This window comes from Drosophila arizonae, chromosome 5 (assembly GCF_054131065.1).
Source record: "Drosophila arizonae isolate 15081-1271.41 chromosome 5, UAZ_ARI_1.0, whole genome shotgun sequence".
Taxonomy (NCBI): Eukaryota; Metazoa; Arthropoda; class Insecta; order Diptera; family Drosophilidae; genus Drosophila; species Drosophila arizonae.
In genome coordinates this window covers 7,907,675-7,933,240 of record NC_142925.1, presented here as the reverse complement: position 1 = coordinate 7,933,240, position 25,566 = coordinate 7,907,675, and the positions used below count along the sequence as shown (strand labels likewise).

At 37.8% G+C, this 25,566-nt stretch overlaps 3 protein-coding genes across 4 annotated transcripts in view; 1 reads left to right on the top strand and 2 right to left on the bottom strand.

Annotated features, from left to right (window-relative positions):
* Hr3 (nuclear hormone receptor 3 ROR-beta) overlaps window positions 1-23,413 on the bottom strand; it is a 41,031-nt gene extending 17,618 nt beyond the window's left edge. Inside the window, exon 1 of one of the 2 annotated variants that reach the window (XM_089470296.1) lies at window positions 21,662-23,413. In XM_089470296.1, the coding sequence (XP_089326422.1) occupies window positions 21,662-22,628 (967 nt within the window). In that variant the 5' untranslated portion in view covers window positions 22,629-23,413. Of the gene's footprint in view, window positions 1-7,813; window positions 7,949-21,661 lie in introns of those variants that run through there. The other variant, XM_018010590.2, reaches the window with a different exon arrangement.
* Window positions 4,543-25,566, top strand: part of Hdc (histidine decarboxylase) — a 39,569-nt gene continuing 18,545 nt past the window's right edge. The window contains exon 1 of the mRNA XM_089470298.1: window positions 4,543-4,605. The gene's annotated coding sequence lies outside the window, so the exon portion shown is untranslated. The remainder of the gene's footprint in view (window positions 4,606-25,566) is intronic.
* On the bottom strand, window positions 8,888-9,240 carry LOC149268438 (uncharacterized). The gene has a single exon (XM_089470334.1). The coding sequence runs from the start codon at window positions 9,227-9,229 to the stop codon at window positions 8,894-8,896; it is 336 nt and encodes a 111-aa protein (XP_089326460.1). The 5' UTR covers window positions 9,230-9,240; the 3' UTR covers window positions 8,888-8,893.

Genomic DNA, 25,566 nt, shown 5'->3' with positions numbered 1-25,566 from the left:
GACAAGGCAACACGTTAGCCCAATGGCTAATACAAAATTAAATTTATAGAAAATTTTATCATTAGCTTTTTCTATTTATCATCATTTTTATTTATTTATTATATTATTTACAGCTTTGCTTTGCAGGACATTCGTAAACGTTTAGCGGTCCTAGATTTATAGCTTAAATTGAACCTTCAACCTTTCATTTCCTGTATATTATATTTTGTTTTTGCTTTCATTCGTAAACGTTTTACTGGCTTCTCGCCGCTTTTTGACTTGATTAGGAAATTTAATGATTTTAGCCCAGTTTTTGTAACTTTTGTGCTCTTCTCCATTGGCTAGCTTTAATTTCGTAAGCGTTTTACTGGCTTTGACATTATGTGTCTGTTAATTTAAAATGAATTAACCTGCTTTATTTAACAAACTTTCCGCCCACTCTTCTTACTCTCTCATGACTTCCATCTTTTACTTGTTATACGTAAACGTTTTACTGGCTGCTTTTGTTATAGAAACCCCACTACGTGATAGTGTCTCTGCATATGTAATGTATGACTAGCTAAGGTCAGTTGCAATACACTCTTTTAATAGTCTGTAATCGCTCAACTCTCGATTCTTTGCCTGTCTGACCAATAGCATTGAAGTTGTGGCCTTATGACACACATTTGTGGTTAGCTTATCTCGCAATGTACTAACTACTTCGTATATAACGCACTTTTTCTATATGTTTTACAGTGAATATGCCTAAGAATATGCGTATACAGCTAATGCAGTTGCGAGAACAGATAAGTGCAATTGACAATCTCATGGGGCGTTCGTCTGGCTCTATCATTAAGCAAAGTCTGAGCCACTCAAAGATCGGAGCTTCGCAGACGCCAATTCAATGAAAATCATTGATATTATCGGGCGGGCATTGTTCTTACACTGAGAGTTTCCGAATAGCACATATACTACTTGGGTCCATCCATTAAGTGAGTAATACAGATAACCCCCATATAGAGGTAGGTGCCTGCTTAGCCCCAATCATACAAAAGAGACTCGTATATGTATATGTATATGTGTATACATATGTAGGCTGCTTATCTTTACGGCGTAGCATTAGACAAATATTTCCAGCTAGGTTCAATGACCTTTTCACACTTCAAGCTAACAGTATATTTACTTACAAGTGTAAGCAATAGGGTAGCTCAATTCAATGGGCTTGCTTGTGACACCTATGAGAACTCAGCCTCGGACAGTTGGAAATATTATTTGAATTTGATTTTTTAATAGATTAATAATTGAGTGGGAATATTGGGAATATTTTTAAATGTTTTATCGATACCCTTGGATATATAAAGATTTTAGGAATTCATAAAAGAATTTCTAAAAAATTATGAACATTGAGAACAAAATGCTTTTTAACGCCTATAGATAAATATTATTGATCCCATTAATTTGTTTTGGAATAAATTTTCAAAATATTCGTTTATTTTCAGAATTTTGAATATTATATATTCGAAAAAATTTTTAAATGCTTTAAAAAAATTGAACAGCAAATTTTTATATATTTAAGATTAGTAAGAATTTCAAACACTAAAAAAAAAAAAACATTTCCATCCTTTTACAGTATATTCCTTTCTCTTCCTTTGTGTCAACTTTAAAATTGATCAAATTTTTTATTTTTGTTTATTATAATTTTTTTTTGTTTTATCAAATGTAATGCAAAATTTCCATAGTTATCGTTAAGGCAAAAGTACTAATAAAAACTAATGTGGTTTCTGCATTGTTTCTGGCACAAAAGCGAATGAACTCGCCCCGAAAAGAACAACAACAACAAAATATGAAGCGAAATATCCCAATAAGAACAACAACCCGAAAATCGCTCTATTTGTTTGCAAACAACTCGAACTTATGGATGGAAAAAAGTGAAGAAAATATTTGCTTGTGCCATATATCCCATGGAAATTCCAATGGCCAGAATAAAAAACTTAATATTTATGTTTTATGGGCGCGCGTGTGTGGGAGAGAACAGGAGAAAGAGGGAGGAACAGAGAGAGAGAGAGAGAGAGAGAGAGAGGGAACGTGTAGCGTCCCGTTTTCCCAGTGGCATAGCCAACATATTACAAACAGCTGTCAGAGTAATGGGAATATTCACTTGTTCTATTTGCGTCTGGGCCTTAACATGCGTATGGCGTGTAAATAAAAATCACATTAGCCGATTAACGGCGAATGTTGGCCAAAAGGCAGACGGCAATTAGCCAAACGGTAAATATTCAAGTGGCTTCTAGAGCTTTTTTTTCTGTCGCAGCTACATCAAATGGAATTTCACGCAATAATTGACAAACGCCAAGCACAAACAATGGCCCAAATGCACTGGAAGAAATTGCGTGCAAAAAGTAGAAAAAATAAAGAATTATACACTAGATTTTCATATTAAATAATATGCATTATTTGTGTCTATTATTATCTAACAGTTTAACTCTTATAACTGTGTTTTTTTTTAATTTTTTTATTATTAATTTTTTTTATTATTTATTTACAAGCTTTGCATAACTTTGCTCAGTGCACAAAACTAATAACAAAGCTAACGTAACTCTCGCTCTCGCTCTCGCCCTCTCTGTTACTCTCGCTCTTTGTCTTGCAGCGAAGCTCTTTCACTCGTTGCCTATAAAATTTATGCGTAAATAATAATTTGAGCTGCCGCAGCCGCTGCCGCTGCCGCTGTCGGCGTACGCGTCGCTGCTGCTGTTGCTGCTGTTGCTGGCGGCGCAGGCGTTGGCGTCGCAACGTCAAGCCATAGAAAGCATCGCATTGTCGGTGTGTGAAAGCGAATTCGAGTGCTGTCAATCCGCGGTCCTCTCTCACTCCCTCCCTCCCCCCTCTTCCAACCACTTTCGACGCCGCGCCGCTTCGATGTTGTAATGTGCGTTGCGATGACGTCGACGCGTCAACGCTCCCACATAACAGCGAGAGACGCTCACACACACACACACACTCACACGCACGCACAGCTATGCCCACATGCACGCACGCACGCAGCTCACGCACTCTCTCTCTCTCGTTCTCGCTCTCTGTGTGCTTTCTTGTCTGCCTTTGTGTGTGTCTGTGTCTGTGTGTGTGCGTGTGGATCTTTTCGGGTGAATGACCGCCGAAAATTAAATTTTTTGTCGATTTTAGACTTTTACTATGTTGACGTTGATGATGATTGTGTATTGTGCCGTTGCTTCGCTCGCCTTTTGACGAAGCTCGCGCGCACAAACTCAGCGAAGAGTGTGGAGAGAGAAGAGATAGAGGGATAGAGAGAGAGGCAGATACAGCTATAATGCGCTGCTTTATAGTTTAGTTCGCACTATCGCGCGTACATTTTATGAATGCGGGGAAGTGGGTGGCAACTGGGCAGCAGGGAACGACCTGCAAGCTCTACACGTGTGTATGTGTGTGACTGTCTGTGTGTGTGTGCCTAGACTACACAATCAGCAAACGCAGCGCAGGCATTTCACTCAGCAGCAACAGCAACAACAACGTGGAACGACAACTTTTTTTTTGTTTTTTTTTTTTTTTTTTTTCGTTTGCTCTTTTAATTTTTGTTTCTTTGCTCCGCTGCAAGGGCCTGCCAGGGTTGAGGGGGTGGGGCGTAGGGCGGTACGTGCGATCGCCAGCCACTTTCGACAACGAGTCTTTCGCTTTTTTCTCTTTCTTTCTTTCTTCTCCAACTTTTTTTTTTTTGTTAATATATATATTTTTTTTTTTTTGGCCGCTTTCTGTTTACGCCGCATTTCTTTCACTTTGTACCGTACTATCTGTTTGCTGTTTTCTGTTTCACATTTTATTGTCGTCTCCACTCGCTCGCTTCTTTCTTTTTCTTTCTTTTTGTTGTTTTTGTTGCTGTTGTTGTTTTTGTACTTTTATGAAGTACCGAGCGCCAAATGCCGAGCGACAAGCTGCCTGTTGCCTTTTTGGCAAAACTCTCGAGACAGCTCAAAGTGAAAATTTCAATAAAACAAAGTTGCCAACTCTTCTCCTCCTGCTCCACCTCCTCTTCTCCTGCTGCTTCTGCTACTGTTGTTGTTGTTGTTGTTGTAGCTGCGGTTGCTGTCGCGGAAGTCATAAAGGCAAATTGCATGCATATTTTTGTCGAGTATTACGAGCCCCAGAGCCCTAGCCCCACAGTGCCGCCGCTGCCCCTTCCCCCTCTCGCCCTCCCCTTAAGTCAGCTGCACACGCAACTCACGCAGCTAAAATAAAATTATTTTTTCTTTTAGTTTCAGCATTTGGTGGCTTTTAATTGTTTGACTTTTTTTAGGCAGGCATTGAACAAGAAAAGTTTTTCATGAGTATTATTAAAATTGATCAATGAGAGCGAAGATGAATAGAATTATGCTTAAAATTGAATATACTAATATGTATATAGATCATTCAATTACAGCTATATCTGTTATATTCTGAAGAGTACTGAAGAATATTTTATGAAACTTAAATTTTTTTTTTTTTTTTTTTTTTTATTAAAAAAAATGTTGAATCTCTTTAATCTTAATCTTGAATATTAATTCTAATTAATTTTCTATTTTCATTTTTTAACAGATTCCATATATCATCTAAGATATTCGTTCATACACTTCCATAGAAAGGAGAGCCAAATTTCTTGTAAGTTGATTAATTTCTCATATGTTTCAGGTGAAATTACATATAATTTATGCGCCATAAATTGCCCAGAACATTATAATAAAACAAAACCATTATACCTTGATTTCCCCATTTCCAATGTGGTCAGGGTATAAAAAAGCGTTAATGGAACTTGTTTCCCTTGATGTTTTACATAGGCTTAAATAAGGATATCAAAGATGAAAAAAAACCTATTCTAATAATAGTTTTTTTTTTTTTTTTTTTGGGGTCAGCGCACGCAACATTTTCGCTTTGATTCGACACGAATGGCCGGTGGGGCGGCTTGGGGGATGGTGGTTGGGGCAGAGGGGTTAATTTAAGAGGGAGGCCGTTGTAGGGCTTATTTCTTGTCCATTTGCCTAGCTAAAGGTTTCTCACTCGTTAAACACAGAGATTGAGGCCTGGCGATTAAGATTTATGACGGACCAGGACGAATGAAAGGAGCAGTAGGCAGCAGGAGGTGGGAGGCGGTAGCAGAAGAAGAAGCAGGAAAGCAAAGGCATTAACCATCAAAAAAAAAAAAAAAAAGGAAAGCGAAAAGCCTGACAAATGCTCATTATTCATTTTGGGCCGCTGACCCCGACGAGAGGTCAAAAAACGCAAAGCTTGGCTGATAACAGCGAGAGTGGGAGTGGGAGTGGGAGTGAAAGAGAGACAGAGAGAGTGAGAGGTAGAAATAGGCAGATAGTTGCAGCAATTTATATTGTTTATATATATGTATATAGTTTATATATATTTAATGTAAATGGCAATTGCATTGAGCCAAAAATAAACTCAATTCGAAAGCAAAAACAACAATAAAAAAATTGTGAAAAAATACAAAATAAATATGTAATAAAAAGAAAAATTGCCAACAATTTTTACGTAGCCATAAAAATGATGCGAGTGTGTGTGTGTGTGTGTGTGCACAATTCATATATTTATATAAACCAACATATACACAGCCAAAAAAAAATAAACTTTTTGTTGTTGTTGTTGTTGGCATTACAATATCGCTTTTTATTGCTGGCGCGCGAATTTTAATTTGCAACTGAATGAGAGAGTGTGTGTGTGTTTGTGTGTGTATTTGCACCTATTGCATATAGAGATACATATATGCATACATGCATACCTGTGTCTGTGAGTCAGCTTTTGAGCAAAGGGTCTCTTTCATTGGCGGCTTATTGAAGGCGACTTAGTCAGCAAACTAATTGCCATGTCGAATTAGTTTAATTGTTAATGCAAACGACAAACGACACTGAGCGAAAAGACAGTAGAGAAAGAAACAGAGAGTGAGAGAGAGAGCGAGAGGGAGAGTAAGAGGTTGTTTCATAATAATTGTTGCGTCTTTCTTCACGGATTTTCCCTACAATATAATTCCGCTTGAGAAACTCAAAAGTCTCCAGTCGGATGTCTCTTTCGGCCTGAACTTTCACTGCCGACAGCAGCAGCAGCGCAGCAGCAGCAGCAACGGCAGCTTAATTTATTTTGGGCACTGACCAATCAGCTAACCGAACGAGCCAACACAGAGACCAGCTAACCGACTGACACTGACTAACTAACACACAAAAGAAACCAACAACAAGACCAGCTCGAAAAAAAAAATCCAAAACAAAAAATATAAAAATTGCGAATTGTAATTTATGTGTATTTCCACTGACTAGACTGACTTGCTGCACCTGTCGTGTTTGCCTAGCCAATATTTGGCTAGGTGTATTTTGGCCAGTAGCAAATACTTGGCAAATTAACTAGCATTACCTCCATTAGTTTCGCACTTCACATGGTAGAGCCAATTGCATTTGCTAGGGTTGTAATTGAAAAATATTTTACCATAGCTAGGCATCAAATAGATAGTTATGGGAAATCCAGAAGGGGAACAAATTAAGGAGCATATATATAGATGTATATTTGGGTATATTTTAGCTAAATTATTTATTTTTTAAATTTGCTTTCAACACTCTTTAGCCTTTCACATGCAGACTCTACAGAGCTAAACTTGAGCACCTGCCAGATCACATTTATTCCAATATCGATCACAAAGTCCGAGTGTTTAATATAATTGTCAACTGTTGGTCTTAAGAGATTTAATCCAAAAAATATCCAAAATATATTGTAAAAACTCTTATAATAAAAACATTCAATAGAAAAATTGAATGTTAGTTACATTTACGTACTTGTAAATTATATACAATATATATATATATATATATATATATATATATATATATATATATATATATATATATATATATATATATATATATATATATATATATATTTTTTTTTTTCATAGTAAAAAAATTTGAACAGTTCACGATTCCTAGAAATATGGAAGACGTGCCTAACAGATGAATCCAGGTTTTATATATTATAAAAAATAAATATATGTATAGGTATATTTATTCACAATGTAAACCTGGAGTAGTTGAATCATAGAGCAGGCAAATTTTAGAGAACTTGAAAAATACAAAAAATAAAAAATAAATAAATAAAAACAACTTTAAATTATATTTGTAATACTGCTTAGGGTTGCATTACTTCTACCCAAAACCCAGTGAAAATAGTTTTGCTTTAACAGACCTCATCGGGCATATATATTCTTGATTAGGACAACGTGTCAAATCAATGTAGCCCTGCCCTAACGACTGCACATATGTGTGTGTGAACGCGTGAATCTCAGCAACTATAAGAGCTATTGACTTGACATTTTGTCGTGGAGGTTTCTATATTCTCTATATACAGCAAATTAGATAACTATTTCTGTTTTATGTTGATTACTATGTAAGAATTATAAATATGTTTCAATCAAGTTTTACTAATAGAACATATTCGTATGCTGCTGCTGAAGAAGTTATATTAAAGTGCTTAAGTTTCACTTCTCTATTATCTGCTGTAGAAGTTCTAAAAGTTAAGTTTCAGGGCAAGTAATATTTTTTGTTTTTCATCTTTAAGATTATGTCTATAGGTTAAGAAATATTTAAGCATTACTTCAAGTATTACTAGAAACAACTTAATGTTGTTTTAGATTCTAGACACTTTATAGAATTATTTTTAATTTTTAATTTTAATATTTATACATATTCTTACTCTCTATAAGTTAGTTTTGCTTTTAGATTTTCTTAAACTTTTAAATAAATATGCATAGCAATTTTTCACTTATTCCAATATACATATATGAACATTTTTTTGGCATTATTGTGCAGCGCTTTACCTTTGATAGAACCGCTTGAGTTGTTTTGTCCCGCTGGCGATTGGACGTTGCTTTGACCCAGGTTATTTGCGTGTGCTTCCAGTTTCGAAGTGACGCTGCTCCACATGTCAAACATACGTTGCGTATACATAATTAAAGTAAACGTCTAAGCGCCTTGCCACCCACAAAACTCGTATGTTAAGTTTGTATTATAATTATTATTATTATAATTATTATTAATGTTATTGCTGTTGCATTTATTGTTATTACCGTTACTGTTTATTGTTTCAATTGTAAATTCAAATGTAGCAAAGGCAACACGCACGCACACTCACGCACGCACGTACACACACACACACACACACACGCAGCAGCTACATAGCCAGAGGTGTGTGTGTGCGCAATTGTAACTGTATTTTACTTGTATTTCAATACAATCTATATAAATTTTATGGTATTTTCTTTTGTTTTTCTTTTGTTTTTCTAACTGTTATAAAGTAAACGCTTTTTGTTTGAGTGGCGCGGGAATTTATTTTGTTGTTGTTTTTATTGCACTTTTTTTGTTTTGTTTATTAATTAATATTTTATTTTACTTGTTTTTATATGTGAAATTTCTAATATCACAGTGGGGGGGTAGGGCGGGGCAGGGGGCTGTGTGTGTGTTATGCTTGGGCGCTGCTTTAGCCAAAAACTATATAGACTGTTTATATGTATATAGAGATGTATATAACTATTAACTATATATATATAATATATATATATATATATGTATATATACTTGTATGTATGCGTGTATGTATATATGGGGTTTGTTGTTGTATATAGAGTTCTAACGTTGTCTTCAGGCCCTTTAGGTACTAAAACTTGCTTCTGCTTTATATATATATATGTATATATACTTTTAGATCTGGTTAATAATTTGATGTTTTCTTCTTTTTTTTAATGAATTTTTGTTGTAGACTATTTTAACTATTTAATAAGACACTTGTTCGCGTTTATATTTAGATAGAAATGTTTTTTTATTTTTTGAATATTTTTTAAGCAATTGTTTAATTAGTCTTTATTTTATATATTTTTTGAAAATTGTTAGCAATATTTTTTTTAGCCCTTTTGCAGCACATGTAAATTTTGATGGCTGGCGAATTTGATATTGTTGTTGCTTTTTGAAGTTTTGGGCTCTTGTTGTAGTAGTTGTTGTTGTTGTTGTTGATTTAGCACTTTCACTGCGACTTTGTTGTTGTTGTTGCCGTTGCTGCGTTTGCTGTGATTTTTCTGTTGTTGTTTGCTGCTGTTGTTGTTGGTGCTGTTGCTGCCGCTGTTGTTGTTGTTGTTGTTGTTGTTATGCTCATTGTTTTGTCGATTTCTCTGTTTTGTTTGATTCCAAATCAAAATTTCCAAAAATACGAAAATTTCACGACAATTAATTCCGGAAGACATTTAGGCGCATTCTTCAAAACAGCATTTCAAATGAATTTCGTTTAATAACTTTTCCTTTTCACATATAAGTATATACAATGTATATTCATTTATATACACACAAAATATATACATATATATACATACATATATATTAATTTAACTTGATTGTTTGTTTGGTTGTTGTTTATTTAAACACTTTGATGTATAAAATGGTTTGGCCCGTTATATAAATGCTTTTGCTGCGCGTTGTTAGCCATGGCCAATGCATGGCATTCAGCATATTGTTAATTTTCAATACGGGGGCGTGGCAGTTAGCCTGTGAATTTTTGTTGGTTTTTTATTTGAGAGTTTTTAATTAATATATACATATATATACAGACATATTATATACATATACATACATATGTACATATATACACATGTGTGCGTGCATGATTTTCTTTTTTCCAATAATTGAATTTGCCTTTAAACATGAAACGGGGCGCGAATACGGTACATGAAAACTGGGCCGCAAAACTCCTAACCAGCACGACCCCCACCTACACAACGATAGACCCACACACCCACACACCCACACACCACTACACCTCCCCCATCCCCAAGCAACAGCAACTCCAATGTGGCAAATGCATGAGAATGTAACATGAACATGAAAAATCGATATAGAAATGAGATTTAAGGGTGCTAGACAAGCTAGAGAAAGGGGCGGGGGCCTAAGGGGGCGACTAGTCATAATATAGCTGTATGTGTGTGTGTGGGCGTGTGGACTGGGGGTGGGGCAACTCTGGCAGACAGGCGCGCCGCCTGCAGAAACGAACATGAAATGCAGTTTACGAAGCGACAGCAACAACAACAACAACGACGCATAAATCACACAACGAAAGCTCTGCACGTGTGTGCAAGAGCGAGCGAGAGCGAGTGAGAGAGAGAGAGTGACAAGCCATGTGCGTGCATGTGCGTGTGCCTGTGTGTGTGTGTGTGTGTCTGTGTGTGCGCTTGTAAACACTGAAAAAGTTCTATGACCCAAAGCTTCAGCGTTTGCCGGCAAAAGCAAATGAATATAAAACACATTTTTACTTTTTTCTTCTTCTTCTTCTGTTTTTCTATTTCGATGAGGCGAGGAGGAGAGGGTGAACAGTGCTTAGCTGGAGCGTAGCACAGTGTGAGGTTTTAGTTGTGAGGGTGGGAGCCCTGTGGGGGTTAGTTAATAGGAACTTCAAATGCGGAAGCAGCAGCAGCAGCAGCAGCAGGCGGGGAGTGAGTGAAACAAACGCAGCGCAGCGCAGCTCAGACATGCAAATACGTCACCAGCAAATCGCCGTTGTTGTTGTTGCTGTTGCTGTTGTTGCTGTTGCCGTTGTCACCAAAGCGACAACAACAGAAATTGTGCCAGCAGCGACAACAGCAACAAAACACAAACTAACTGTAACTAAAGCAGCGCCAGCATTTCTTTTGCCCCTACTCCCTGCCCGCCGTTTACTATTGTTGTAATGGAGAAATTTACATATAGAAAACGTAGATAGCAGAACGCTGGCGTCGCTGGCGTCGCTGCCGGCAACGGCAACGGCAGTGGGCAGCACTGAGAGCGGCATAGAGTCAAATAAACTGAAAAGAAAATGAAAATGAATAGCAACAGCAGCAGCAACAACAACAACAAGAGGAAGAAGCACAGGCACAGCGAAGGCATGAAATTCAAAAATTCTCTCACAGCGAGCGCACACGAATACAACGACAACGACAACGAACTTACTAACGGTACTAAGCCGGTCAAGCCCGAAAAAGGGAGGCAGCAACAACAACAACGGCTGACGACAAAGTTACATGCTGACTGCTAGCGTCGCTGCTGGCGTCGCTGCCCCGCTGTCGCAGTACGTTGACGCCGAAAAAGACCAATGACCTATGCTAGAGCTCTGCACACACACACACACAGGCACAGGCAAAGGCATAGAGAGACACAAAGCATGCATAGGCGCTGTCGCTGCCGCCGTCGCCGTCGTCGTCGTCGTCTCTGTTGCCGTCGCTGTCGCTGCTAGGCTTTTATTTTATATACGTTGGTTTTTTTTTTTTTTTTTTTTTTGTGTTTTAGCTTGGGTCTGGGGTGGCTCTGGCACACTTATAGACGACACATTGAGTGTGTGCTTAGCAATGTTGTTCTACTAACGGTAATGCAAACAGTTGTTGGGCGCGCTGGGCGAAAAGGTAAGGGTGCGAGCGAGACGGCCAATGACAGTGGGCGTAGGCAGCGGAGACAGCGCTGCTCTAGGTGCTCTGAACTCAACTGAACTGAACTCAACTGAACTGAGCCGAGCCGAACTAATGCTAGCGACCAACTGGGTGACTTACTGTGCAGTTGAGTTACTCTAACTACCAACTACCAACTGCTAACTGCTAACTGTTCCCTGCTAGCTGTTTTCCTTTGGCGCGGAAAGCTAAGAAACTGTCTACGGCCATTATAAATACCAGCCCCAAAAACCAACAACAACAACAGCCACAGCCACAGCAACAATGACTGATAATCACAACTGGTCACAATGGGCAACAATTTGCATTGTTTTGTGTTTTTGTTTCGTTTGTTTGTTTGCTGTTGCAGTCGTACAGGGTAGCGGGTGTGCGGGTTGGGGTTGGACAAGACAATGTGCCTACATTATGAAAGATTATTACTGTGAACTTTTGACTGTCTGGCTGAAGGCAGTTGCAGCAGCAGCCGTTGCTGCAGCAGTAGAAGAAGAAGAAGAGACAGCAGCAGCAAAGATTTGCAATTAAACTCTAATTTGAGGCAGCTAGACAACCCTAAACAAACTCCAACTATTCTGAACTATTGATTTATGCAAAATTAAGCAACTTTAGTGAAGCACAAAAATGTACAAAAAATGTGTTAAATCAGCACAAGTGTTAATCTAAATATAAATATACTAAATCTGTAAAACAAATCTTACTCTCAATTTTCTCCAAGGCGAAACTCAGTTCTATATCGTATGACTGCTTCTTAGTTCTTAACTTGCAAGTTTTTAAACTACATATGTATCTATATTCCTTGTAGAAACTTAGACTGAGTGTACCTGAAAGCATTTACATATACATTCCTTTTAGAAATCTGCTCTGAATATATTTAGAATATATTTAATAAGAAAAATCTATAACTTGCATATAAGAAAATATTCACAAAATTGATATTTCCATTCATGTATGTATATATTTAACGTAAAGTCTATTCCACATTTCTAGCATTTGATGTACAGAATTTCTAAGGTATATAAAAGTAAGTCCTCCAAATGTATCTATCTAAATATATTTATTGTACAACTCTACTCTTGATATTTTATGGTATAAAAGCTTTAATTGATCTAAATTTCAATTACAATTACATTAACTGAGACTATAATATAAAATATTATTTTTTATTATTCTAGAGTTATATACAATATTATAAGAGATATAATATAGAGTTAAATTTATCAAATCTGCATATCAAGCACATCATTTGGTAAAAATTTGTTTGTCTTGTGAGTTGGAAAATTAGTTTTGACTGCAATTAAGCGATGCGGGTTCAACATGAAGAAGAAGAACAACGAAGTTTCTATACAAGCTTTAACAAATTGAAGACAATTACAGGAAAATAAATTGATATTCGCTTAATGAAGCTTGAAAAGTTTCTAAAATATATATAATTAATAACTGAATTACATGTAATTCATGATAAGGGTTTATTTCTAAATGAACTAGAAATTGAATGCATTAATAGAACTCCAATTGGTTACCAATTGGAAAATTTGGATTTATTTGACGCTGAGATCTGATTAATAAAAAAATTGATAAAGTTGTATTTGTGACTTTAGCAAACAGAGCTGAACAACTGTAGATAAAATTCCCTTGGGAGATATAAATCTTGCTAATCAGATTCTTAACAATTATAACTGTTAGTATTATTTGAATTATCAAATTTCTGGATATAGAAAACTAAACTAAACTTTGGCTACAATTTTGTATTAGAACAAGCTACAGTAGAACCCAGCCACAACAAGAATTCTACAATATTTTTATCTAGATATAGAAAACTGGTGCTTAGAAAATTCGCATGAAAATCTTTGTCAAAAATGAAGTAAAGCTAAATGGACGAAGCATATATAAAACCCCTACCAAATACAACTCCGAGCTAACACAAACTTCAGACAACTTAGTAAAGTCAACTACAGTGCTGCATCGATTTAAAGTACAAATTCAATATGTGGCAAAAATCTTTTGGAATAAATTTTCAAATGCAATTGAGAAATGTTAGAGTCTTTAATGGGATATATATGTTAATATGTGAATATATATATGTATATGTATATGTATATATAGTGATTATTTTTAAACAGTTTTTCAACTGGTTTTTAATCCGTTTGGCTTAATCAATAAATTATCCAATTTGTGTTGATTTTTTTGTTCATTTTGGTAATCCAATAAATATTCTGCTCTTTAACGATCCTTTATGCCACACAAACACACAGAAAGTCACACACACACACACACTCACAGTAATTTATTGCATTACACAATTCATATTTATGGAGGGTGTGTGTGCGTGGGCGTATGTGTGTGTGTGTGTGTGTGTGGCAGTGGGCTGGGCAGAGCGAGAGGCAGAGAAGGGGCCGAAGGCTTTGCATTCTCAGCTGCTCCAAAAGTTTTATTTTTGTTGTTTTTCTTTTTTATTTTTTTTTTTTATTTGGAGTCTGTACCAATAAATTACGTCACTTGCACTTCCGTTTTGGTTGCTGTAGCTGTAGTTGTTGTTGTTGTTGTTGTTGCAGTCGCATCACGAGACGTTGCAGTTGCTGCACGATTAGGCACGATTTGGAATTTGAATGCACACTTTAGATATTTGCTGCTGCTGCGGCTGCTTATATATATTTTGTTGTTGTTGTTGTTGTTGTGGACTTTGCTTTACTTTTCTTGTTGTTGTTGTTGTTGTTGTTGTTGCAATTTGTATTTTATTTTGTTTTGCGTCGCGGGGGAGGCTGCAGCCTGAAACCGAGCAACTTCACCGATGCCAGCAGCAAATTAGCCAGGCATTTTGCAATATTTGAATTTGTTGCAGTTGTTGCATTTATAATTTTCTATTGCTGCACACGCACCGTACGCACACACACGGTCACACACACACACACACAGAACCACAAACACACAAATCGAGAGACGAACGCACGCACTCAGGCACACACACTCACACACAGATAGACACGGAGGAGAGCGAGAGGCGGGCGCGTAATAGTTGAAAAAACGCATACACGGAGATACAATTATACACACACACACGCACACACATACGAAGAAATCATATACAATAAGTATTAAACAACAACAACAAATAATTAATAATAAAGATACAACGCGCAACGCATCGTAACCGCCGCCGCGATACGCTCAATACGAAGTGTAGCTGAAGACTGCCTCAAAATGTTATCGAGTTCGTTGTCCAAGTGGCGCGCCGCATTGCGGCCTCAGAGTATGTGGCAGCAACGCACACAGACACACACACACACAGATACGGATGGAAACATTCATACAAAGCAAAGAGAGAGCGCGCTCCAAAGAGCGAGCGTTTGCCGTTGCGCTCGCTCAACATTTGCCTCCACCTCCAGCTGCTCCGCTCCCACCCAAACACCAGCCAAAGCACTGTTGATGGCAACGGCAACGGCGACAGCGACGGTGACGCCGACAGCGCTGCCTGCTGAGTGGGTATATGTGTCTCTGTGCCGATGACTTCTTCAATTTTTTTCAGCATTACGCTTTGTGCCGTTCATTCGCTATGGCAACCGCTCCACTGGCGCTTTTCTATCTGCAGGCGTATGTTTCTGTGTGTGTGTGTGCGAGAGTGAGCAGCGCGCGCTTTTTACTAATCAGCTGTTAGCATCGCTCTTACACAAGAGAGAGCGCCAGTTCGAAGAGAGTGCGCTAGAGTGAGAGCGCGCTTCAAAGCTTTGCTGCAGGCGGAAAAAGCTGTGTGCCATATTACTATTATTACAGCATTTGTTTTCATGTATTTTTTTTTTTTTTCTTTTTTGTTTTTGCTGTTGTCTTTTGTTTTTGTTGGCGATTTTTGTGCATTTCCTTTTTGTGCTGCGCTTCTGTGGCCGTGCGACTGCCACTGCTACGGCTACTGTCATTTCCATTTGAAATTCCCAATTAGCAGGTCAATTGCTTTTTAGGCCAAACTGTGTGCATTGCAGTTGACTTGCTTTGCCTCTCTGTCGCACTCACTGCCATGCTCTCTCTGTGTCTTTGTCTGTCTGGACTAGTCTGCCTGGCTGCATGTTTTGTCCATTTCTTCCTTTTGCTGTCGCTCTTCCTGTGCCAGTGTGTGTGTGTCGCATATGTGTGTGCGGCATTTAATTACACTTTTAGTTGATTTTCCTCAACGACTCACTTATGCATGAAAATTGTTTCTAATGGCTTTGCAAATTGCGCATAAATGCATTTTTTATAATGCCAAATACAGACACACACACACATGTGAGTGAGTGTGCGTGTATGTCGCCACTTAACATAAAACAGCTCTCAACTTTGATGTCCTTTGTGCCCATTTATAACTTAGAAATTATACTTATTCTTATGTTTATTATACTGACTTAAGACAAATTTAGCATAATCAGCTTTTCTATTGAGTCCCAAAATGGTTTTTAATTTTCCTACTATTTTTTTTTAAGTTAACTTTTGTGTTTAATGTTTAATATTTATTTAGTTTTATTCATGCTTCAAGCTCTAAGCTATAAAATAAAACCTTGAGATAAATATAAAATATGATGTAATAATTTAATTAATATTTATTTAACATTTATAAAATTTATATTGAATTTTAATTTTTAATATGTTGAATTTGTAATGAATTTTTATTTTTAAAATTTGAAATTTGTAATGAATTTTTATTTACAAATTATTTCATGCTAAATAATTTTCTTTGTTTTTAATTATTGTAAATTTAATGCATGTTAACTTTCTTAAATCTTTGTTTGTAACCGAATTTAAATAAGGAAATAGAAAAATTATTGAATATTACAGGAAAGAGTTTTAAAGGTATTAAAATATTACTCAAATTTTATGTTGCTGGATTTACATTTCATAACTATTTTATTTATTTATATCTTCGTTGGGCAAACTTATAGCTATGGAAACCTGTTTTATATAGTTTAAAGTCAAGGATTCCCCTTAAATATGATGAGCCGATTATAATATAAGGAGGGTATGGCATATATACATATGTATGTACATTTGTATATGTATATATAACACCTATTCGGTAGCTTTGCTTAACAAATTGAAACGATTTCGTTTGACTAATCTCTTTCTTATTTATTTCATTTTTAGTTTATATGTAATATTTAAAAACGAAATTGATTTTTATAAAGCTCGCGAAAAAACCCCCGAAAATATCGCTAAAAGCATAAATAAATAAAATATAAATGAGGAAAAAGAGGTAACCGTAAGCGGAGCAGCTGCTCCAAGGTAAACCGGAGTCAAAGTTCACAAGCAAGATATTATATTGAATTATGTTTCAGGAGACATAATGAAAAATAAAATAAAATCACAAAAATTAAATCAAATTAAGTCAACTTAAGCGAAAAGAAAGAGATAGCAAATGATGTTGCAAGTTGACTTTCGGCTTGCAAAATTCGAAACGCTGCAAAGCAAAACAAAGTTGATAAATTAATATTTGGTTGTAGCTAATTTATGCCTTGTTATTGTTGTTGTAATGCATACAATTAACTCTGCCGCAACACCAACTCTCTCACACACACACACACATGCAAATGTATCCGTAGTTGTTAAGCATATGCCTGAGTTTTGGGACAGTATAAAATATATAAATAAAAAAACTTTGCATAAATGTAAAAAAAAAATAATAATGAAAAAAAGTATATAAAACTTCATATTACGAAATCGATTGGCAAAAAAAAAAATAAATAAATAAATACATAAAATAAAAAATGTGTATCTATATGATAATGAAACGATGCTACGGTCGATTGGTAAAAAAAACCTCATGCTGCGCTAGCTAATGGATGGATGGGTACGACCGTCCGTGCGTCCGTCGCACCGTCCGATCGTCCATTCGAGTTACAGGGCTAGTTTTTGGGGGGCCGGCAGATTCATGCATGAAATGCAAACTATAATGAACTCATAGCCAAAATCGTATAGCCCCCACAATGGGGGACACCTATGCGTTCAAGCGAAAGATACAAATACACGGATACAGATGCGGCTACTGACGTAGATACAGATACATATGCCATATAGATATTTTGCAAAAGTGATAGTGCGTTCGCCTGAACCTCTCGTAACTTGTCTTTGGATTTATGTCTTGTGTAATGCCCGTTTCTTCTTCTTCTTCTGTTTTTTTGTTTTTTTTTAAGTCCTATATTAATATATGGCTAATGGCCAGCTTCAGGGCCGCATCCAACTACCAGATTATTCAGTCAGCTCGCCAGTTAGCTGAGGTGCGCAAAACATTTCATGAATTCAATTTAGTTGTTATTGTTCCACTTGCTATTTGCATTTTGCCAAAACCTTAAATATGATTATTAATGCGTCTGATGCGCTACATTCGAGGCCAGACGACTTTAAAATATAACAGCTAGAGACGTGAATTGATTCACATTGTCTAAATTTGATATAGTTTAGCGAATTTGATCATTTTTGAAAGAGAAATGTTTAGGAATTTAATGGTTTATGTAAAGTAATCGGAGCTAACAGCGAGCAGCTATGATATTGGATTATTGATATTTGATTTTGATAGCTCTACTCAATGGTTGGAGTTGTGTAACATGTCTTCAGCTGAAATAGTTAAATGCAAAATTCTAAATATTTTAAGTATATGTTAAATATTGAATCGAAGAGTGGAACACTATGAGAAGGAAATGTTTAGGAGTTAACAGCGAACAGCCATGATATTGGGATACTACTGGGTAGAGCTAGAGTTCTGTGATATGTCTTGAGCTGAAATAGTTAAATGTAAAAAGTTATGTATCTGCTTCAGCAAAAAAAAAAGCAAAATTCGAATAGAATTTACATTTTTAGAAAGGGAAATGTTAAGCATATGTTAAACTGTTCTGCTAGAACTGTTGAGCTAGATTTTTGTTGCAGCTTTTTAACTGCGGTTAATTGTCTTTAAACGCTGTTCTTATCGAGTTAACTCCCTGTTCAGTTGAGCTACATTTCTGTTACAGCCATCTAACAGTTCCATTATGCAATGCTAAACACTTAACAGTTATTAAATTCTTAGAGAGAGGCGATATTAGCAGTTAACTAATTAAAAGTGAATAGCAGCTAAATTAAGCTAACGTTCAGTTGGTGCTTGATAAACTATTTACAGTCGAGTCGCGATAATTCGAAATGACAAGGGTTATAATTGTTTTTTCGATTTACACAAAGATTCAAATTATCGAGAATTATCGAGAACTCATTTTTTAGAGGGATACAGTTTTTTATTTATTGCGATTTTTGATTTTCGGTATTGATTTTCTTTTATGGTAGTGATATAGGTGATAGAAACAGATAATGCCGTATAAACATTATCGAATTTTTAATGATTTTTAACATAAATATTTATCACTAAAAATATTGAAAAATTTTTAAGGATTTTCAGCAGAAGTCTTAGGTTAGTGTTAAGTATAGCTAGCTTGAGAAAGAATTTAGCTAAACAAACTGTAAATTGCATACAAGCTAAGAGTGTTGCTTTTGAGTTTACTTAAAATTATATTTGATATATATTTTCTGGAATACCCTAGAAAAACAAGCCAAGGTTACTTGAGATAACTTGACTTGGGCTAATTTGAGCACTTCAAACGTATCAAACGTTAGCTACAATCTAACTTTTTATTAACTTGGCTGACTTGAGTAATGTAATGTGTGAGTAGACACCGTTAGACTCGTTATCGATCAACGATTAACGATCAGCGCTGGCAATGCAGCAGCAGCAGCTCATCAATCATCCATTGAATGACTAAAGCGAACTGTTTAAAGGCTAATGAGCCCCGATGGATATCAACACAGATTCCGGTCAAAATGTAGATCAATCTTTGTTGCGCGCCAAGAATGAAATTCTCTTCTTTTCTTTTTGTTTTTTTTTTTTTGTTGTTGTTGTTTTTCCTTTCGAGACAGTTACAAGCCACGCCCCAAGCGCCGCGAGGCGCAGCTCATTTGTAGCTCCATCAAAAAAACAAAAAATTATAAACAAACAAAAAACTGACAACTGCTGCCGCCTCGAGCAACTAAATCAATTTGAAGCTTAGCCAATGAGCTGTGTATATATGTGCATATATATCTGAAATGTATATATATATATCTGGTATACATATCTATGTAATACAGCTAATGCTGGCCGAGCTACAGCTCATTAAGATTGTGAAGAACTACGCACACTCACAATTCTATTGTAATCAACTGAATGTATCTAAAGACTAGCTCAATATGTGTGTGTGTGTGCGTGAGTGTGTGTGTGTATTGTATCTAGATACTTCATTCAGCTAACTGTATAGTTTGTAGCTGCGGCTTTTACCGCTAAGGTTCGTGCTACGGTAAAAACTATGAGCCAAGAATGTTGTCTATGAGTGTGCATGTGTGTGTGTGTGTGTGTGTGTGTATGTGTGTGTGTGTGTGATGAACAAGTGAACAGAGCTGTGACTTGACTGCCAAAGCAGCTTGAAGCGCAGGGGAGCTGTTAGGGTGTGTGTGTGAGTGTGTGTGGAGCAATGGGGCAGGTGTTTGCTTGTGTGTGTGTGTTTATGTGTGTGTGTGGCTCATTTGTGCCGCAAGTGAGTCAAAGAGCCGTAAAGCGAATGTGTCGAAGCAGCAAGAATCGCACAAACTAACAGAACCTAATGATAAAGAACACCAAAGCTTCCCCCTCTCTCTCTCTCACTCTCTTTCTGTCTCGCTCGCCAGCAAGTTTGCGGCTTATTTAGTATGTCAAAACATGTTTTTTTTTTAGTATTCTATTTGTTTGTCTGTTTTTTTTTTTTTACTGCTGCAACCAACAGTCGTCGTCGTCTATGGAAAGTGGGACACAGCCGCAGTTGAGCTGGGGCAGTGGCTGCGGCTGCGGCTGTGGCTGTGGCTGTGGCTGCCACAAGAGGTGAATAGCCAATAAATCGACGCTTGTAAATTGAAATTCTTTAGCATTGGGGTGTGTGCAGCAACAACAACAACAACAACAACAACACACGCACCTGTTACTGCGGCTGTCAGAAGACATCTATGTGTCCGTCTGTTAATTGTGGTGCTTGCGCAATGCTCCGTCATCTGCATGCCACCAAAATTCAACAGCTCACCCACTCGCATGCAGTACAGTGAACACCCACTGGCAAGTACAGCACTCACTCAAACTCAGATATTTCCCGTTGATTGCATTAGGGTCCACGGTACACTTAGGACACAACTTTTTATAGCGAAAGCCTTGGCATTAAGTAACTCAATTATGGCTAGGCCTTTTTCCTCCGGCAGAGCGCAGCACCTAAGTATAATTATCTGCGGAATTCAATTACTATGCACACAAGGTTGCCGGCAAATGTGCCAGAGCAATATTGAATGGCCACTTTCATGTGGAATATTAAATGGGAAACATGTATGCATTTAGAGAGAGTGGATGGATATATGGGTTCACCCTAAAAATATGTTGCATGCGTTTTGTACATATATTCAAGAGATTAAAAATATCGCAGATTACTCCGAATTTCAAATGAGAACTCTACAGCATTAGGATAAGAATAATATTAAGGAGCTATGATAATATTGCAGAGTTTTCCTTTAAATTTAAATAGATTTTATAGTCTTAATAATATTGATCCACCCTAAGCATATTAGACATATTAATAATATTGGCCCACCCTAAACTTATTAGACGTTGCGAAAACAGGGTAGTCATTTTATTATTAATATTTATTTATATATTTTTATTATTTTATTATTCAATCATGATTATATTATTTAAATGTTATATTATTTATATATTTTTTAATTTTATAATTTTAATTTATTATTGTTTCTATTTAAAAGTTTATTTTCCACTTGTTTTATATTATTAACTTAATATTTATTTAATCATTTTTTTTAATATTTTTTTTTTTTAATTTTTAAAAATTATTTTTGTTTTTTTGTTGTTAATTTTTATATGCAATAAAAAATGTAGGCTCACTAAAAAATGAGCTTAAAGAAGGTTTATTTGATTTTTATATTTTCTGCTGTTTTTATAATCATTTATGCTCTATATTATTTATGAAAATTGTTGAAAGTAGAATTTAGACTATAGACTATATAATATAAAATATATAGAACAATATCTTTTATAACTCAGAGATTCTTCTGTACTCTAGTATTAGCTAAGCTTATTCTACATATTCATTAATTAATCTCTCAATAGATATAACTGGTTCACTTTGATTGGTTTTCACTGTACTTATAAATATGATAACTGACCTGTCATAGCTCCATTGCTGCTGCTCTCTCTGTCTCTGTCTCTGTCTCTCTCTCTGTCTCTATCTCTGTCTCTCTCCCTATCCCGCTCGCGCGCAGTTGCTGTCGCCGTTGCAGCTGAGCTTGATGTTGGTGTTGTCGTTGCCGTTGCTGTTGCTGCCACTGCGGTTGCTGCTGCTGCTCCTGCTGCTGCTGTTGCTGCTGCTGTTGCTGTTGCTGTTGTGGCTGTGGCTGGCTTCTGTGTGGGCAGCAGTGGAGGTGGCGTACGTTCTCTGTGCCTCAGTCTGTCCGTGGGCGTGGCTGGCTTGCGATTGTTGTTATTGTTGTTGTTGTTGTTGTTGTTGCTGCTGCTGGTCTCGCTGCTGGCAATGTGCTTGCAAACGCTGCTAATGTTGCTCAGACTGCTGAAGCTGCTCAAACTGCTAAAGCTGCCCGAACGAGCCAACGCTGGCGGCTCTGACATAAATTTCGGCTGTTGTTGCTGCTGCTGCTGTTGCTGCTGTTGTTGTTGCTGTTGCTGCTGTGTTGCTGCTAGCGCCAAACGCTTTGGCGCCGGCTCTGCTAGCTGTGCGTCCTCCAACTGCTGCTGCTGCTGCTGTTGCTGCTGCTGCTGCTGCTGCTCTGGCGATGCAGTCGCTATAATCGTGCCCACCTCCTCCTCGTCACCCTCCTCGCCCTCGAAGCACACGTCCAGCAATGTGGCACCGCCGCCCGCCTGCAATCCTGCAATATCCTTCAGATCTATCCAGCTGGCGCCCAGCTTGTCCGCATCGCTCAAAGGCAAACTTAGGACACGCGTATCGCCCTCGTCCACAAGGTGAAAGGCTTGCGTGGGCTCGATCTTCACAATGATCGGCTGGCTGGACAGTATCTGGGCGGGCGGTAAATGACATCTGTTGCTGCTGCTGTTGTTGTTGTTGCTGCTGTTGTTGTTGCTGTTGCTGTTGCTGCTCTCGAGCAGGCTGGCCATGTTCTCATCGTCGTCGTCATCAACAGCTTCCAGCTCGTTGAGTTGCTGTTCAATTTGCAGGTACGTTGTTGTTGTTGTTGCCGTTGCTGTGGATGCTGTTGCTGTGCAGTTGTTGTTGTTGCTGTTGGCTGTGGCACTGGCCAAAGTACGTATAGTTGTCACGGGCTCCCGCTGCCCCCGCAGCACATCCAGCTTGAGCACCGTGCACTTGTCCGTCTGCTGGTATTGATGTTGCTGCTGCGGTCGCACATATGTTGCTGCTGCTGCGGCGGCGGCTGTGGCTGTTGCTGTTGTTGCTGCTGTGGCTGTGGCAACATCCGTTAGGAAAGCCAGCGGTGGCGATGTGGCCTTATTGGATGTGCTCACAGTGCGTGTGGGCGCTGGCGTTGCCGTTGCCGTTGGTGTGGGCGTCGCCGTCGACGTGGGCGTGCCAGCCGGCCGTGCCACAATCGTTGTGGCTGCCGGCAGCGGTATTATCGATATCGATGGCACTTTGCTGCGCAGACTGGCAACGGCTGCCGCTGTGGCAGCGCTCGCATCTAGATAGCCAGATGTTGTTGTTGTTGTTGTAGTAGCAACTGTTGCTGCCGCTGCTGCCGCTGCTGCCGTTGCCCGATTGCTGCCAACGGGCGCCGCCTGCTGTATCAGCAGGATATCTCTTGGCCTATCCGTTGTGAGGGCCGTTTCTAACACAGTTGCTGATGTAAGTTTGCCAGCAACAATTGCTGTTGTGCGTTTGTGTGTGTGTGTGCGTGTGTGTGTGTGTGTGTTGCTGCTTGCTGCTTGCTATATGCCAATATTCTTGTGTATAGCAACAGTTGCTGTGTAGTTAAAGTTAATTTCTTGAATTTTCGCACGTTTTGCAACACTTATTTTTGGCATTTACCAACACTATGCAGAAAGTAATTATCATGTATTGCCGTTGCTATGGTAGAAGTTGAGTAGAGAGATTTCAAGAGAGAGATTTAAATTGTAATATTTATATAGATTTATATATATATGTATATATATTTGTTAGCCTTTTGCAACACTGTTTTAGCAGCAGCCACAATTGCTGTTAATATTGTGCGTTAGATTTTGTAGAATATTTGTAGTAGAATATTAGAGATATATAATTACATTTATATCGTTTTTCAACACTGCTCCCTTTGCACACACTTTTATAATGTATATATATATTTATATTTGTTTCCTTTATTAATTTCTACATTCGTTTCTCTTTGGGATTTTGGTGTAGAAGCACAACATCGAAATAAATTGAGAAAAATCAGCCTTACAAAAAGTGCACTTAAAATCGTTTACAATATATAAGTCACACATCTAACTTTGAATTGCTTTCAATTTATATTAAGTATGATTAAATATTTGTATTTATATATATATATAATTGTTTGACTTGGGTGTAGATACACCTGTGCTGTTGTTGCTGTTGTTGTTGCTTGCAAAATTTTGCTGCAGCTTGGAATATGCGTCGTATACTCAATTTTTGTGCTTTGCTTTGTTCTATAACTGTTCTTTATTGTTGTTGATTTTGTTTATTACGTGTAAACGTTTGCTTTATATATATATTTTGTTTTTAAGTGTTGTTTTTACTTGTATTATTTTCTCATTTGGTTTTTGTTCTTGCACAGTAAATCAGTCGCATTTGTTGTATTGTTGTTGCTGCTGTTGTGGGCCGTTGCCCAAATGCATTTCCTATTTCTGTAGTACGTCACAATATGTTGATGGTTTTTCGTGGCTGTGTGTGCTGTGTGTGTGGTGTTTCTTTTTCCCATTTAGCTATCCTGCTGCAACTGCTGCTCCAGCTGCACCTGGACTACTCTGATGTCCGTGTGTATCTGCTGCTATTGCTCTTGTTGCTCTTGTTGCTCTTGTGGTTGTTGTTGCTGTTGTTGCTGTTGCTGCTGTCGTATCCTGGCGCTGCACATGCAACGAGCTGCTGCTGCTGTTGTTGCTGTTGTTGCTGTTGCTGCCACTGGATGGCTGCAAGGCGCCATTGGAATTTGACGTCAAAATACGAGCAACTGGAAGTGTGTCGCTGTTGCTGTCGCTGTCGACGTCGCTGCTGCTGCTGCTGCTGCTATTGCTGCTGCTGCTAGCAGATTTCCACATAGCGGCACGCAACCCTAGCGCTCGCTGCTGCCAGCATTGCAATGGCCAACCACCAACCACCCCGCCTGCCGATTACAACAAACAGCAGCTGTGGCTGTGGCTTTAATAATCGATTTTTCAGCACTCACACGCATGCAAATCGATACACACACACACACACATACACTGGCAGCACTGCAACGCTTTCGCTTTTAAATTATTATTTTCTTGCGATTCGTTTTCGAATTTTAATTATTTTAAATTTATTTAGCGAATATTTTCACAGAATTTTCTCTAAATTTTACTTCGATTTTCTTTAGATTTCCTATTTGTTTTTGCACTAGCACAATTGTATTTTGCACGGGTTTCTCATTATTTACGCATTTTCACGCACCTTTTTCGCACTGCACTGCTCAAAGTTTTTCCACGAATTTTCTCGCATTAAATTTGTCTTGGTTTATTGCATTTGGTGCATTTTCCGCAATATTTTTATGGAGTCTTTTGTGAGTTTGTGTGTTGCACTGCGCTTCGCTTCGTTTCGTGGCCGCGTATATCCTTTCAGATGCGTCCTTTGCAGGAATGTGTCCCAAATTCAAGTGCGCCACAAACACAATTCGCGCCGCACTTTCCGTTTCGCCACTCAGCTGCTTGGAAAAAGGACTTCTAATGGGAAAAAATCGCAATGCCAGGCTGTTTCAACACACACACACGCACACACACAACCTGTGTTTCTCTGTGTGTGTGTGTGCTTTATATGCAGGCCAAAAATGGGACTCGCTGCGCTGCAAAATAGGGTTAGTAGGCGTAATGCCAAGTGCATAGCCAGGAAAAACTGGAAAAGCGCGCG